This window comes from Neltuma alba, unplaced genomic scaffold, assembly GCF_004799145.2.
Source record: "Neltuma alba isolate B1F8T4 unplaced genomic scaffold, ASM479914v2 tig00002374_pilon, whole genome shotgun sequence".
Taxonomy (NCBI): domain Eukaryota; kingdom Viridiplantae; phylum Streptophyta; class Magnoliopsida; order Fabales; family Fabaceae; genus Neltuma; species Neltuma alba.
Genome location: NW_021632837.1, coordinates 583429 through 598444, shown reverse-complemented (window position 1 = coordinate 598444; position 15016 = coordinate 583429). Strand labels below are relative to the sequence as shown.

The 15016-nt window shown below is 39.6% G+C and overlaps 4 protein-coding genes and 1 long non-coding RNA gene across 6 annotated transcripts; 4 read left to right on the top strand and 1 right to left on the bottom strand.

The window, feature by feature from the left end:
- The first annotated feature begins 184 nt into the window (after positions 1–184).
- On the top strand, positions 185–4314 carry LOC114723821 (serine/threonine-protein kinase STY46-like). Of its 2 annotated transcripts, XM_028910072.1 has the most exons (13): positions 185–292; positions 469–523; positions 923–1049; positions 1316–1366; positions 1656–1825; positions 1900–2007; positions 2188–2261; positions 2496–2671; positions 2808–2903; positions 3395–3475; positions 3578–3631; positions 3784–3918; positions 4013–4314. In XM_028910072.1, the coding sequence occupies exons 2-13, from the start codon at positions 477–479 to the stop codon at positions 4055–4057; spliced, it is 1164 nt and encodes a 387-aa protein (XP_028765905.1). In that variant the 5' UTR covers positions 185–292; positions 469–476; the 3' UTR covers positions 4058–4314. The 2 variants fall into 2 exon arrangements, with proteins under 2 accessions (XP_028765905.1, XP_028765899.1); XM_028910066.1 differs by lacking the exon at positions 185–292 and having other exon boundaries at positions 423–523.
- Positions 4315–6128: 1814 nt separating this feature from the next.
- On the top strand, positions 6129–7305 carry LOC114723854 (glutathione S-transferase). Its single transcript, XM_028910097.1, has 3 exons — positions 6129–6404; positions 6492–6540; positions 6622–7305. The coding sequence occupies exons 1-3, from the start codon at positions 6252–6254 to the stop codon at positions 7074–7076; spliced, it is 657 nt and encodes a 218-aa protein (XP_028765930.1). The 5' UTR covers positions 6129–6251; the 3' UTR covers positions 7077–7305.
- Positions 7306–9455: 2150 nt separating this feature from the next.
- Positions 9456–9921, bottom strand: LOC114723864 (uncharacterized). The gene is made up of 2 exons (XR_003738276.1): positions 9758–9921; positions 9456–9649 (listed from the first exon to the last, which is right to left on the bottom strand). It is a non-coding gene; the product is annotated as an uncharacterized LOC114723864 (long non-coding RNA).
- Positions 9922–10449: 528 nt separating this feature from the next.
- LOC114723836 (24-methylenesterol C-methyltransferase 2) lies at positions 10450–11958 on the top strand. Its single transcript, XM_028910082.1, has one exon. The coding sequence runs from the start codon at positions 10640–10642 to the stop codon at positions 11723–11725; it is 1086 nt and encodes a 361-aa protein (XP_028765915.1). The 5' UTR covers positions 10450–10639; the 3' UTR covers positions 11726–11958.
- A 1789-nt stretch (positions 11959–13747) lies between these two features.
- On the top strand, positions 13748–14922 carry LOC114722945 (thioredoxin-like protein CDSP32, chloroplastic). Its single transcript, XM_028909069.1, has one exon. It carries the CDS (start codon positions 13868–13870, stop codon positions 14762–14764), a length of 897 nt encoding a protein of 298 aa, XP_028764902.1. The 5' UTR covers positions 13748–13867; the 3' UTR covers positions 14765–14922.
- Positions 14923–15016: the final 94 nt, after the last annotated feature.

Here is a 15016-nt window from a genome sequence, read left to right as displayed (position 1 = left end):
TCATTCAAACGCACAAAGAAAAGTCAGTCATCAAGAGTTTCATATCACAGGCAACACGAGGCATGGTTCTTTGAATATATTTACTGAATCGCTAAATATGTTTGCTTGGCCTTGTCCTTTTCCTCCTATACTTTCCTGCATTATTCATACTCACTCTCGTTTTCATGGTTTTCAGCATTCATCCTGCTCCGGCCTTTGGTTCCTCAGCTAACTTTGAACTTGCTCTTGAAGTAAGCCAGTTAAAAGTTCAATCTAGTAGTGGCAATTCGAAATCCTATACACAATATTCCCGGTAAAACTTTGATGATGAATGTATCCTTCGAAATTCTTTTACCTATTCGTTCGATGAACATCACAAGTTCTGCTCCTTTCTAATATTTATTTTAGAGTCTTCATATTATTATTTTGATTGCTTGCAACACTTATGGCTGTTTACCAGTTTCTTAAAATTATTGAATGAAATGGCAGACCAATGCATGAGATCACTATATCAACAAATGACAAGCCAAAACTTCTCAGTCAGGTAGCTGAGCTCAACTGCTCTGCAAATATTTCTTAGCTTGCATGTGAAATCGGTATTTTCTATTCATGCAGTGTCCTAACAATTACCTGCTAGTTTCTTAATTTTTGGAGCGTGTTCAAAGTTTTAGATCGTTGATATGATTAAGATTTAAAATTCTCATTTTTAATTATCTTCCGATGTTTCGTGTTATGCATCTTTCTGTATCAGCATATGTATGTGTGCATTCATTATAGGTTTCTGAGACGATTAAAATAATTTCAGCAATATCATTACATGGCTATGATATTATACTTTTCAACAAGAGAATAAATAAGGTAGATGTAATATCACTCAATTAGTAGAATAAGATGTGAGTGATAAATTCTCGAGTTTAACTTTCATTCCTTCCCACCATGCAAGCAATTATGCCTTGCAGTTGACTTCCCTGCTGTCTGAAACTGGGCTGAATATCCAAGAAGCACATGCCTTTTCAACATCGGACGGTTATTCATTGGATGTTTTTGTTGTTGATGGTTGGCCTGTTGAGGTACTTCCCTTCTTTTTCTTGTCTGTATCGTATTAGCTTAATCTATTGAAAACTGACTGGGAAGAAATTTAGCTCGTCTTGCTAAACTGAGACTCTAAGAGCGTCCTTTTCTACAATCATAGCCATTCATTTTAAATCAAATGTATTTATCAGTCTTCCAGTTTTTCAATTTACTAGAACTTGATCACAATTTACTATTGAACTCATTTTCATTCCTTTCTATTTATTAAAAGCTACTTGAATAGTTTACATCCTTAAACTTGTAGGATACTGAGAAGCTTAAACATATGCTGACAAAAAAAATTCAGAAACTTGAGGTAGGCTCTTCAAGTCCCACTTGTTACTGCATGAATCTCAACAAAGACGTGATCAATTTTTTCGACACGTTTGATTATAAGGAGAAATTTTTCTTCTTCTTATTTTCACATAAATTGGGTGGAACTATTGGGAAATATATATTTATATATATAAAACTTTTCGAATCAATTTCAGCCTTTCTGTACTTAATTGGAAATTGATTGTTACCTGCATGTCTTCCCCCACCATTTTTCTTTTATTAGAGGAGCGCCCTTACTAAGTTGGATGTTTTGGGTGAAAATCCAGCAGCAGCCTTCCTTCAAGAAAATTGGCAGTCAAACTGCACAGCAAGAACAAATGAGGATCAATTTTATCTCTAATGATGTGAATCTACCTTTTTGTGGAAGTGTTGCCTGGGAAATTGATGCAAGCTGTTTGAAATATGAAAGCAAAATTGCATCTGGACCTTTCTTTGATATGTGAGTAATGTTCTATCATTTGGATGATGTGTTTCAGAGTCAATACATGTTGAATGACCCGTTAGTTGACACAGGTATAAAGGTGTTTTCTGTAACCAAGAAGTAGCTATCAAAGTTCTCAAGACTGAGAATCTGAATGAAAATATACAAAGGGAGTTTTCTCAAGAGATCAATATTCTGAGGTTTGTTACATCACAACTCTCCCACCAGAGATGCACAAACAAAGACGCGTCTGTTATCTTCTATTAAAATTATTATAGGTCACCTTTTCCTTGGGCTGCCTTTCTGCGAAGTGAAAATATGTAATCAGTAGCTTATTCATGGGAATGTTAATGGTTCTCTTTTCAAATTGTGCCTTGCAGTAAATTGTGTCACAAGAATGTTGTCAAATTTGTGGGGGCTAGTACAAAACTTCCAGACCTATTCATTGTCACGGGTAAAAGTTTGTGTTAATGGATTAATTTGACAGTATATAATTATAACTGATGTGGATCAAATGCATTGCATGAAATTTGAAAAATGAAGTGTATTATTCATAATTTATGAACAATGATACTCGTTAGAGCTATTATGTGATATGTAGATTAAATTGATCGAAGGGCCAATTTAATAGGTGAAGTATTGTCAAATTCAGTACAATAACTACATAAAACTCTTTCTTTTCCTTTAGAATACATGTTCGGTGGAAGTCTGTATGAGTTTCTGCATACACAGAAGGCTGTGCTTACTCTTCCATCTTTGCTCAGAGTAGCAACCGATGTTTGTGAAGGAATGAAATATTTGCATCAGAATGACATCATACACAGGGACCTCAAAACTGCGAATCTTTTGATGGATGAGAATAGGGTAATTGATTATATTTTGTGCCATCTGCTTTGGAATTTGATTAGGCTTTTTTTTTTTGGGGGGGTTCTAATAGTGATTACTTAAACATCCTAGCAAGGATTCCACTGTTTTACTTCTCTGGGATGCTGTCAAACAGGTAGTGAAGGTTGCTGATTTTGGTGTGGCAAGGGTGGAAGATCAGTCAGGCATTATGACTGCGGAAACTGGAACTTATAGATGGATGGCTCCGGAGGTGTGCCTCAAACATAAGTAGAATGTATAGTGCTTCCTGATTGTTTCTTTAGTGTTATCAGATGCCACTATCATCATCATCATCATCATCATTATTTTGCTTTAAGGGAACTATGCCTCTTTGTTTAATCTAAGGATAGTGAAGTGAGACTTGAGAATTGAGAGCACTGAAGGTGGCGGTGTGTGTTCCTGAGACAACGTTGACTGAACATAACAGCGCTTTGGTGGAAAGCTAGTTTAGTTTTCGTGACTGTTTACTTGTTTGGGCTGCTTTTGCATATTGCAAAAGGGTAATAAAAATGTTGAAGTGTTTTAAATAGAAGACAAGAGCGGACTGCAAGGGTATGCCCTTCCTCTCACAATTTATTCTCTTATGCCGGCTGAACCCAAAAAAACTTGCATGGCTTTTAGAGGAAGTAGGAAGTGATATACCGGTGCTTTAACCGCACGATAAATTGATTATAATAACGTGATTTGCTTGATATATGGAAGGTTATTGAGCACAAACCCTATAATCACAAAGCCGATGTGTTCAGCTTCGGAATTACGCTGTGGGAACTGCTCACAGGAAAGGTAATGATGATCTTTGCATTACTTCTCCCATAATAGATTCTCCAATAATTGGGGTTGGACTTGCTTTGACTCCTATTATCCATGCTTTTGTGACTGAAGCAGCTTCCACATGAGCATCTGTCCCCATTGCAAGCAGCAGTTGGAGTGGTCCACAAGGTATTTTATTCTTTGACAACATCTGCACCTATCCCTTATCCGTTTCTTTTCTGCGTGGACCGGTGGGGATGCTCTGACATGCGAATACGCATGTCTGTGATTTAATAAAGCTTCCAAGACATAAAGATATTTTCTGGTATTGTGAATTGCAGGGGTTGAGACCCAACATTCCGAGGCACACGCATCCAGTGTTGATAGAGTTGATGAGCCGTTGCTGGCACCAAGACCCTTCCTTGAGACCCGAATTCTCAGAAATTCTGGAATTTCTGCACCATTTTTCCCATAATGTATGTAGGGACATTAATTGTACACCTCCGTTTATTTATTTTATTTCAAGACGTTCAATTTGTTTGCGTCTAAACAAGAATTATGTGCGAACAGGTTGGAGGCGAAGTTGCCACTGACGCCATAAGAGACAACGTATAAATGTGTCTACTCTGTCGGTTACGAAATGATGCCAGGCGGCAGGCACGGTGTACGGATACTGTATGGTACTAGTATACTGCTTGAATTGCCCCAAGCCCCAGTGGACCTTTTTTTTCCAAACACTTTCTCTGTTTTCTTTTCCTTTTTTGTTTTTTGGCCTTTTTTGGGGTTGAACCATGTGGATCCGAAAGGGCGGCAATGCTGTAATTTTCTGTGATCAATCGACGAGGATCGTGGCCCCAAAAACCTGCCAGAATCGTTCATTAATTCGGACTTGGATTCTCCCCACTTCCTTCCCATCCTCTTCCCCTCCATTACCCTTCTTTTCTCTTCACAACCATTAGATTAAAATTCCAATAGTCCAGATTTAACATCTTATAAAAATAATATTATTAAAAAAATAAATAAATAAATTTAAACTGTTAAAATCTGGTCTGAACAGTTTACAATTGTAATAAAAAAATTAAAAAAAATTTGCTCTATAATAACAGTATGTAGTTATGAACTGTTCAGATTAGATTTTAACAGTTTAAATTTATTTATCTATTTTTTATCATAATATTTATCTTTATAAAATGTTATAAAATATTAAATCTGGACCATTGGAGTTTTGATCCAATGGTTGTGAAGAGAAAAGGATGGTAGTGGAGGGGAAGAGGATGGGAAGGGTAGTGGAGAGAATCTGATTCCCATTAATTCAGTCTTGAAGATCGAGGGATGAAATGGAATGCGGTAACAGTGATCAACTCTAGTCCGTTGATGGTTTTACAGAGCTGACCGATGCACTTTTTTTTTGGCAATAATTAACTAATATGTGTGTCTGTGTTTTCACAAAATTTGATAAATGTTTAATGAAATAAACACAATTGTTTATTAAAATTATATACCTCTGATAGTATTTAAAACTTATAAATTTCTATATTTGTATTTTAGGACAAAAATATTAATTTTATAGTTATTCTAATTCAAAAGAAGTATGCATTTCTTCCGTTTAAAAAGAATAATCCTATTGGTCATTCTCTTTAATTCTCCCTTTAAATTACTCCTCCCGTGCTTAATTAATGTAGGATCTAATTAAAAAGTTTATGTTAGTTCTATATGTAAGATCCATTTTCTATGCTTATCAATTTTTTCCTAAATTAACTCTATTGATATTCTCTCAATAATAATCACGTAAGAGAGGAAGAGAGGAAGAGAGAAAATTTAAAAAAATGCTTATAGTATTTTAAAAAAATATAATTGTGGCCTCTTGGGAGAATTGATGAGTGCATCAAAGATGCACTTGCTAGTACTAGTACGTTGGAGAATTCTTAATTGGTTAGTTTAAATAGCTCCGGATTGTGGAACAAAGGAGTATCTCGGACCTACACCGACTAGACATATATCTATCTTATCTATTTGTTTTTCTAAATTATACTATTCTACTCTTGGCAGAGTAAGTAAAGTACTAGTAGCATAGCAAAAATACCTTCCATCTTCAAAAGATCTCAATATATATATATATACACGAAACCCTTTTTTGAAATTAGACTATTCTTTGAGTCCAACTAATTCAGATTATTCCAATATTTGTAGTTTGTGGCTCTCGAATATCCAACTGATTAATTAATTTTTTATAACGTATTCCATTTTTCTGGGTCAAATGATATGACCAAATTACCGGTGAAAAATCCACTTTAGAGCTCGTTTCAAAACAGGATGACTAATCAACCAATTTTGGAGTAAACGTTTTCTCCTTTTTGTTTTGCACATTAAAAAAAAGAAGAATAGGAACGAAAAAAAACAAAAGAATAGAATACAATTTTCCTCGATTCATTCTTCCATGAATTGCTTAAAACAAAACTTTATATTATATTAACTAATTTAATTAATATTTTTAACTTACTCAAATTAGTTAATTAGGTGTGGTGTTTTTTTTTTTTGAACACAGTTGAAGTATAGAAAACTCAAAATTACCGAATTGGTAACGAAAATGAAATGGACCGGACAAGCAGCTAGAGAGCCAATAAATCAGACCCTTTAAGAGCGAGACCCAACCAACCAGACCCTTTTAAGGGCGCAAGGGATAGGATAAAGCCCGAGGATCAGGTTCTGCTGGTTCACTTTTATGGTGGAAAATTTCACAAATACGCTTACAGGAGAAGGAAAGAAGCAAGACTCATAGCAATAGAGGCGTTCTGCTTCGAGGTTAGAAATGGCGACGCCAGCGAAAGTGTACGGACCAACATTATCCACTGCTGTGTCAAGGGTCTTGGCGTGTCTCGTTGAGAAGGACGTCCAATTCCAGCTTATTCCTCTGAACATGTCCAAAGGGGAGCATAAGAAGCCCGATTTCCTCAAGATTCATGTATTTTCTTTGGCATTTCTTTGATCTTGCATTTTTGCTTGCCTTTTCACTGATTTTGCCGTCTCAATTGATTGATGATGCCCCCAGCCCTTTGGTCAAGTACCGGCATTTGAAGATGAGAGCATTTCCCTCTTCGGTAAGTGCATCGAGTTCTTTTATCTTCTCTGTATTCTCTAATTCGTTGCCTGCGTAGTTATTTCGAGTCCCATAAATTCAGAGTCGAGAGCGATATGCCGGTACATTTGCGAGAAACATCCGGAGAAGGGAAACAAGGCACTGTACGGCACGAACCCGTTGGCGAAGGCGTCCATAGATCAGTGGTTAGAGGCGGAAGGACAGAGTTTCAACCCACCCTCCTCAGTTCTGGTGTTTCAGCTCGCATTTGCTCCTCGAATGAAGATCAAACAAGACGAGGGAGCCATCAATCTCAACGGAGAAAAACTAGCCAAAGTGCTCGATGTGTACGATAGGAGGCTAGGGGAGAGTCGTTTCTTGGCCGGCGACGAATTTTCTCTGGCGGACCTCTCTCACCTTCCCAACACACAATACTTGATGAGCACTGAGAAAGGCGAGCTGTTCACTTCCAGGAAGAACGTATCCAGGTGGTGGTCTGAGATTTCCACTCGAGATTCCTGGAAACAAGTGGTTGATATGCAGAAAAATAAAAATTGATGGTGATCTGAGGTGCGTTCTGTTTATTTCCCTTGTCCAGCAACGGGGACTGGCTTCGCCTGAATTCTCAATCAAGTTGTTTGCTTGGTAAGATGACCAATAAATTTCATCCTGCATATGTGGATTGTGGGGTAACATGTTGTGGCGTCTGTTTGCTGTGGTGTTAAGATGCATGGCTTCTAAATCTATCGAATCTTCTAATAAAAAGTGTTATCTATGTGCCGTCTCACCACAGGAGTCTCGTCTTTTTCTTTTTTCTGGTTTTCTTCCACCAGATGGATTCCATTGTCCAGACGATTCACTTCACGAACGCTCCGCCCAGCAAGGCAATAACGCAACCAATTTGCTTCGCATTGCATTTCTGATTATCTAATAACTATACTCCGCTTTATTCGGTTTCATCTATTCATTTTCAGTGAACTGTTTTCTTGAATTCCAGTCAACTTCCAGCCGGTAGATCAATTCAAATATAATTGAAGTCTACCAGAAAGCCAAACTATTTTAAGTGATGACTGATGCGCCGTGAGCCGTGCTTCTTCCTTTTTGTCGTTTTTTTTTTTTTTGAAATAATACTGAATAGCAATACTTAACAAAAACAATCACTAATACAAATACAAAGGAACTAAACTTGATCAAGATCTACCCTTTTGATTTAAGATAGAAATTAATCAAAGATACAAAAAAAAATTTCTAACCTATGAGTAGCTTTTGTTAAACTATCAACATCAAATATATGACACCTATTCACATCTAATTAAGACTTGCCAGTTCATACTGAATACAGCCCCAGTATGACATATAATATCTAAACGGGTGTGCTGCGTTACAACCACGAATACAAAAATTAATGCGGTGCCTTCAACTCCTATAAAGTGTGGACCCATGTAGTGTTTTAGTAAATTTGGTGAGGGAAAAAAAACGGCTTTTCAAAAGAATATAAAGTTGATATGAATGATCAAATTTTGAATGTGCTAAAAAATACCATGGTATTAAAAAGTGCGAATAGATAACGCTTCAAAACCTTCTGATGAACATGCACATCCTTTTTTTTTTGTGAGTAAATGTTAAATAATCAATCTCGTAAATATTGCGATGGTGTTGTGTTAAAATAGATGTGACGGTGCCTTTGAAGACATTCGATAAAAATTACTTATACAGATAAAAAAAATTAAAAAAAATGTAAACATAACAAATAAATTACATATATCATAATTTCCCAATTTAAATAATTTAAATTTGTTTAACTTGACCTATAAGATTTAGATAAAGCATGCTGCTTGAAAGTTTTCTCTTAAAAATCACTTCTCAATATCTGGTAAAAAAAATATATATATATATCAATCTATCGACTAAAATAAATCAGGGTTTTTTTTTCCTTTTTTTGCCAAAGCAAGTATATTTCATTAGTTAAAAATAGCTAATAAGATGTGAATTTCAAACGTATAATTAAACAAATGCTTATACAAAAACAATTTATTTAATCGGAATAACAAAGAATAGGAAGTAAACAATACTACATCCGGTCCTTAATATAAAATCTTGCTTAGCTTTTATTTTGGTCTTAAATATAAGACCCCAATCCACTTTGTCTCTCATATTTATACATTTTTTTTCCAAAGTAGCTTTTTTAATAATGATAGTTCTAGTCAATACACCTGATTAGTAAGGATATTTTAGAAAAAACAACACCTATTTAGGACAAATAACTAACTCAAGTTATTTTCTTAATCTCCTCAAATTAATTAACTAACTCTTATAATTAGGACCGGAGGTAGTATATGGCAATAAAAAATAAATGAAAACTGAATACTCTTCTGGTTCTTAACATAAGACTTATTTAACTAATTTGATTAGATTAAAAAAGTTAGGTAAGTTAGTTAATTATAAAAATGTGACATGTTTTTCCCAAAATACCATAATCATCTTTCTTAATACCCCCTTCCTCTTTTACTTGATTATAGTTGAAAGAATATCCATAGGAGTAATTTAGAGAAAACTAATAATAAATATGAGAAATGGGTCTTATATTTAAAATGAAAACTAACTCAATAATTGAGTCTTATATTAAGGACCGGAAGAGTACATGTTTTTGTTTTTGGTTGATACAAAGTGGGCTAAGCCCAAAATAAGCAATTAAAGACACGTCTTGGTACTCCCACTCCCTCCGGGATCTCTCACACAGCGCACGGAGGCGTAATAAGTTTTCAAACAATTTATAATCACATATATTAATGATTTAAATTTTGAAATATATAATTCTGTCATATATAAGTATTACTGTGTGTATATATATATTAAATATAATTACATATATAAATTCTGGATAGGGCTAAATGCACAGAGCAGCATATCCCGCATGATACCCGACATTTGGCTCTGTTCTAAAATGCCCACTTATGTTTGGGCTGCTTTTTCAAAACTGGGTCAGGCATAATTTTACCGGATTCGAGTGAATATTATGAGCTTTTGGGCATCACAAACACTCCTAATGTGAGGCTTAACAAGTGATTTAAATTATTGACGTTTGGAGATGAACTTGCCCTCCGCGAGTTGGTGACCTCGATAAAAGTTCTCTGAAATCCAATAATTATAAAAGCAATGAGCGAACCTTGTGACAAGTAAAAGAAAACAGGGACGCACATTGCGTGAGGTGCAAAAAATAAAAAAGAGAGAGAGCACACCTAGTCATGTGGCGAGGCTCGTAGGCAAATGGGAACAAATCAAAGCCAGCAAATTGCAACTGGACTCTATATCTCATGTACTTTCCCGACAGCTACAAACTATGTTTCAAAACTATTAATAACATACATAGGCCTTCATATTGGGCTCATCCTATCACCCTTCTTATTCAACCTGCAACAATCCATAGATTCAAATTATAGCGCTATTCGAAACTTCAAGTCGTTTTTTTTTTTAAAAAAAAAAAAGATTCAAAACGCAAGATAAGAATCCGCGAAAAGTAGAACCCAAAACTCGTTTGTTTTTTTTCCAATAATAAGAAAATAAAACTAGTTTATAAGCCTGAAATCTTCTAATTTATATCCACGTATAATGTAAAATTTCTAATCTGTATTATCAGTAAATCAATTTCATAGATGCTGGTCTCCAACGATCCGCTCTAAATACTGCATCAAGCAATGTATCATCCTAATTATTACTACTATTTTGCTGTTAGCTCGATCGGTCTTTCCATACTCGCTTCTGTTGTTATCCTGACGTACTTATTTTCACAAACGTCGGGATTTGACATATCACAGCATGTGATAATTATCTTCTATAACTGTAATCGTAATCAGGAAAGTAGGATACCTAATCAAGCGAGGTAAATAATAATATTGCGGAGGAAAAAGTAAATACGTGAATAACGGGTGGGTGGTGCCGTAACGCAGGGAAGCAGTAAATTAGGGTGTGTTCGTGAGAACTGAGAAGGGATCAAGGGTGGGCCGATTCACGCGGGATGCACGTGCACTCATCACCCCGTACTTCTACTACTAACCCTCCCTCCCCACACCAACACACATTCTAACCCCAAATTCTCTGCCTTCTCTGCTCCTCTTCCCTACATGGACTCCCTCGCTCTCTTCTGTACCGGCGCTCTCCTCGCCGGCGGCCTCTACTGGTTCGTCTGCATTCTCGGCCCTGCCGAACAAAAGGGTAAACGCGCCGTCGATCTATCTGGTGGCTCCATCTCCGCCGAGAAAGTCCAAGATAAATATAAACAGTACTGGTCCTTCTTCCGCCGCCCAAAGGAGATCGAAACCGCCGAGAAAGTCCCCGACTTTGTTGATACTTTCTACAATTTAGTCACCGATATTTACGAGTGGGGCTGGGGCCAGTCCTTCCACTTCTCTCCCTCCATCCCCGGTAAATCCCATCGCGATGCCACGCGGCTCCACGAGCAGATGGCCGTTGATCTCATCGATGTCAAACCCGGCGATCGAATTCTGGACGTTGGATGCGGTGTGGGTGGGCCCATGCGAGCTATCGCCGCCCACTCGCGTGCCAAAGTCGTTGGCATCACCATCAACGAGTACCAAGTGAATCGCGCCCGGTTGCATAACAAGAAGGCGGGACTGGACTCTCTATGCGAGGTTGTGTGCGGCAATTTCCTGGAGATGCCCTTCGACGATAACAGCTTCGACGGCGCGTACTCTATCGAGGCAACATGTCACGCGCCGAAGCTGGAGGAGGTATACGCAGAAATCTATCGGGTGCTGAAGCCGGGGGCTCTCTATGTTTCCTACGAATGGGTGACGACGGACAAGTACAGAGCGGAGAACCCCGAGCACGTCGAGATAATACAAGGGATTGAGAGAGGGGATGCTCTGCCGGGGCTGAGAGGCCACGCGGACATCGCAGAGACGGCGCGTAAGGTGGGGTTCGAGGTGGTGAAGGAGCGGGATCTAGCGAAGCCACCGGCCCAGCCGTGGTGGGCGAGGCTGAAGATGGGGAGGATTGCGTACTGGCGAAACCACATTGTCATCACGCTGCTGGCCGCATTGGGAATAGCACCCCAAGGAACTGTGGACGTTCATGAGATGCTATTCAAGACGGCCGACTATTTGACCAGAGGGGGCGAGACCGGAATTTTCTCCCCTATGCACATGGTCCTCTGCAGAAAGCCCCGCTCCCCCGGTTCCCAGTCCTGATGAGGTAAACCCATCATTCGCCCAGCCCTATTCTAGCTTTTCGCCCTTTTTTTTTTTTTTTTCATTTTAAATTATTACTATGACGAACTCGGTGTAATTTTGTTCTTGGAATTTGTACTTTAGATTCCGAAATTTTCTGCTCAAGCGGTATAGTGTTAATTGCAATGTCTGTTATTGGATCCTAGTTAGCAGAAAGAAAGGATGATAAGGAGAGTTTGGAATTTGTTTTAAAAGCGCCCATCTATGTTGTTGGCTGATTGATTCTCAGGCATGAGGAAATTTTTTTTTTGGTGGGGTTTTTTTTTGGGGGGGGGGATTCCTGTTTTAATTAATATTGACTGATGTTGATGGAGAGAATAAGGGGGGTGGGGGGATTTAGTGGGAATCGAATTGAATGTACAGTGAGGGGAATGGCGATGGGGGGAATTGGATCTGGCGACGGCGAGGGAAGGGAGAGGAGTGGGAGGAGGAGCGCACATGAGTGACAGACGTGATGGATCTTAGCGCGAGAGAGGGCTTAGGTGGCAGCCACTAGCACACCACTTTATGCTGCTTACGTTCAGATTGTGGATTGGGGATATTTATTATTCCAGCCTCCTGAGTCCTGCCTCCATCTCCGTCGTCTTATTATTTTTAAAAGAGAAAAAAAGAGTTAAGATTCACGGCATTATTCGTTGATATAAAAATATTAGGGGCATAAATGGGACGCCCCCTATGTCCCCACCCCGTCCTGCTTGCTTTGGATCTGTCAATGCTGGTGTCCCTTGTCATGTTTCCCGTGACCTGTCCTCGGCTAATGGTATCTTTCCCCCCCAAATAATCCTTAGCCACCCGCTTTGTTCTCCTTCCACGGATCCCTCTCAAAGATCTTTTCGTTTCTTCTGTGTGGATTAAGCGGATCCCTTCCCGAAAGATCTCCTTCTTTTGTGCTCTAACATCACATGTTCCCCCACATTTTTTCCTTTCAATGGGATATTATTATAGTCTAGTAGGCGGTGGCCAAACCCTACACGGGCTCCTTCGCCATTCTATAAGCTGCCAAGCTTGCGGCTGTCCATCGCCAATATATCCTTAATTCCCTCACTCCCCCCTCCAACCTCGCATTCACCGCCCCCCCCCCCCTTCCTTCCGGTGGCCTCTCGTGCCTTGTCTTACTTGTGCTTACAACCTCCGTTTATGTCCTTTGGGGTTTTCTTTTACCCAAATACAATGTTATAAATAAATAAATAAAAAATTAATGCGACCACCGAATGGACAAATGTGAAAAATTGGAATCGTCTCATTTATTCCTTTAGTCTTGCTACGTCCAACAAATTTTAACCCTCAATCACTGATTTGAATGCATGTTTCAAACGTTAGTAGCGAAATTACAAATGAAAAGGCAGGAGGGGGCTGTAATTTTTTGCCCCGTCATATGCTTTGGAATGTTTTGAATCTTAGTGCGAACAGTCAGTCAGTCACAGAAACAACCTTTCTACGGACAAATGCATATGCAACAAAAGGGAATTCGCTCCGTTGTTACGTTACAAACCGCGAAGAGATATCGAATATTCTGGCACTGAAGTTAACTTGCTTGACCATGAATGTCACTGAGAAGTGGGAATCCGTATTAATTATATTATTTCTTGCGATTGCTTTTGGAGAATGGTATGAGTCAATCAACACTTCGGCATCTTATTGAACGAAAACGGTCATCATATCCAATTTCTGTTGTTATTAAATGGAGGAAAACAAAGGATTTCGAGCCAGGGTCCTCAACCGAAAAAAAAAAAAAAAAAACGAATTGTGGGCGCAGTGGTAAAGTATCTCGGGGAAAAGAGGGCTGTTCCCGATCACCGAGTTCCACGCTTTGAGAAATCAGGTCGGAGCTACGGCCCAAAGAAGTCAGCAATCTTATAGCCCAACTTCAGATATGATTTGCGGGAAAAAATCTGCGAAAATTGCCAAGAAAAAAAAAAATCCAAGCAGCAGCGGGGCGCGTGAACAATATGAACCACACGCCTGGACAGCGGATGTGATTTTTGAGCCGGGGCGAGGCAAGACGGCAGTAGTCGTGCTTCTTCCATTGCTGTTCCTGAACGTGGCTTGTACTCGGAGGGCCAAGTAATTAGCCGCCGCCACCGCATCTCGAACCATTCTTCTATGGCTTCCATCACCAATTTCGCGGTTAAATCACCCTTGTCCCTCTCCACCCACCACTCCAAGCTCGTCCCCCTCCATTCCCGTTCTTCTTTACCTTCTCTGACGTCTCGTGCTGCTCCACCGGCTGGACTCAGAACCCCTCACTACAGCCGCTTAATCACAAGAGCCACAGCCGCCCCCGGTGCCAAGAAAGTTCAAAGCGACGAGAGAGTTCAAAAAGTTCATAGCATCGAAGAATTCGACAAAGCCCTGCGATCGGCCAAGGACAGACTGGTGGTGGTAGAATACGCCAGCAGGACCAGCTATGAGAGCAGCAAAATATACCCTTTCATGGTGGAACTGAGCCGATCGTGCAGCGATGTGGACTTCCTTCTGGTGATGAGCGACGAATCAGAGAAGACAAGAGAGCTATGCAGGAGAGAAAAGGTGGAGAAAGTACCTCACTTTAGCTTCTACAAGAGCATGGAGAAGATACACGAAGAGGAAGGGATCGGTCCGGATCAGCTGATGGGAGACGTGTTGTACTACGGAGACAGCCATTCGGAAGTGGTACAGCTGCACAGCAGAGAGGATGTGGAGAAGCTGATGGAGGATCACAAGGCCGACCACAAGCTGATCGTTCTGGACGTGGGGCTCAAGCACTGCGGGCCCTGCGTGAAGGTGTATCCCACGGTGCTGAAGCTGTCCAGGCAAATGTCTGACTCGGTGGTGTTTGCCAGGATGAACGGCGACGAGAACGACAGCTGCATGCGCTTCTTGAGGGACATGGACGTGGTGGAGGTGCCTACGTTTCTGTTCATCAGAGACGGCAAGATTAGCGGAAGGTATGTGGGTTCTGGAAAAGGCGAACTCATCGGCGAGATTCTGAGGTACCAAGGGGTTCGTGTCACTTATTAATTTGATACATGTTTGGCTTCGCTTCTCAATATATCTATCTCCTCATTATTCTCATCATACATGCCTTCATAAATTGCACGAACCATCGCGTCTACTGTCCTGGGGGAACACTCCTATCTAGGAACCCAATATACTAGTGCAATTTTTTTTCCTTCTAATTGTGGATGCCTTCGTTTCTCTCTGGCTTCTTTTAATTTCGAGCGGGTGATATAACAACTGTTTCTACAATATTGGAATAAAAAGTGTTTTGAA

Bases quoted from the DNA above. Each gene is read 5' to 3' on its own strand.
- LOC114723821 (XM_028910066.1), top strand. From the start codon at position 462: ATGGCAGACCAATGCATGAGATCACTATATCAACAAATGACAAGCCAA. The intron at 1,050-1,315 runs GTACTTCCCTTC...TTAAACTTGTAG, and splicing joins TTGATGGTTGGCCTGTTGAG to GATACTGAGAAGCTTAAACA. The intron at 1,367-1,655 runs GTAGGCTCTTCA...AAAATCCAGCAG, and splicing joins AAAAAATTCAGAAACTTGAG to CAGCCTTCCTTCAAGAAAAT.
- LOC114723854 (XM_028910097.1), top strand. From the start codon at position 6,252: ATGGCGACGCCAGCGAAAGTGTACGGACCAACATTATCCACTGCTGTG. The intron at 6,405-6,491 runs GTATTTTCTTTG...TGATGCCCCCAG, and splicing joins CCGATTTCCTCAAGATTCAT to CCCTTTGGTCAAGTACCGGC. The intron at 6,541-6,621 runs GTAAGTGCATCG...CCATAAATTCAG, and splicing joins TGAGAGCATTTCCCTCTTCG to AGTCGAGAGCGATATGCCGG.
- LOC114723836 (XM_028910082.1), top strand. From the start codon at position 10,640: ATGGACTCCCTCGCTCTCTTCTGTACCGGCGCTCTCCTCGCCGGCGGC.
- LOC114722945 (XM_028909069.1), top strand. From the start codon at position 13,868: ATGGCTTCCATCACCAATTTCGCGGTTAAATCACCCTTGTCCCTCTCC.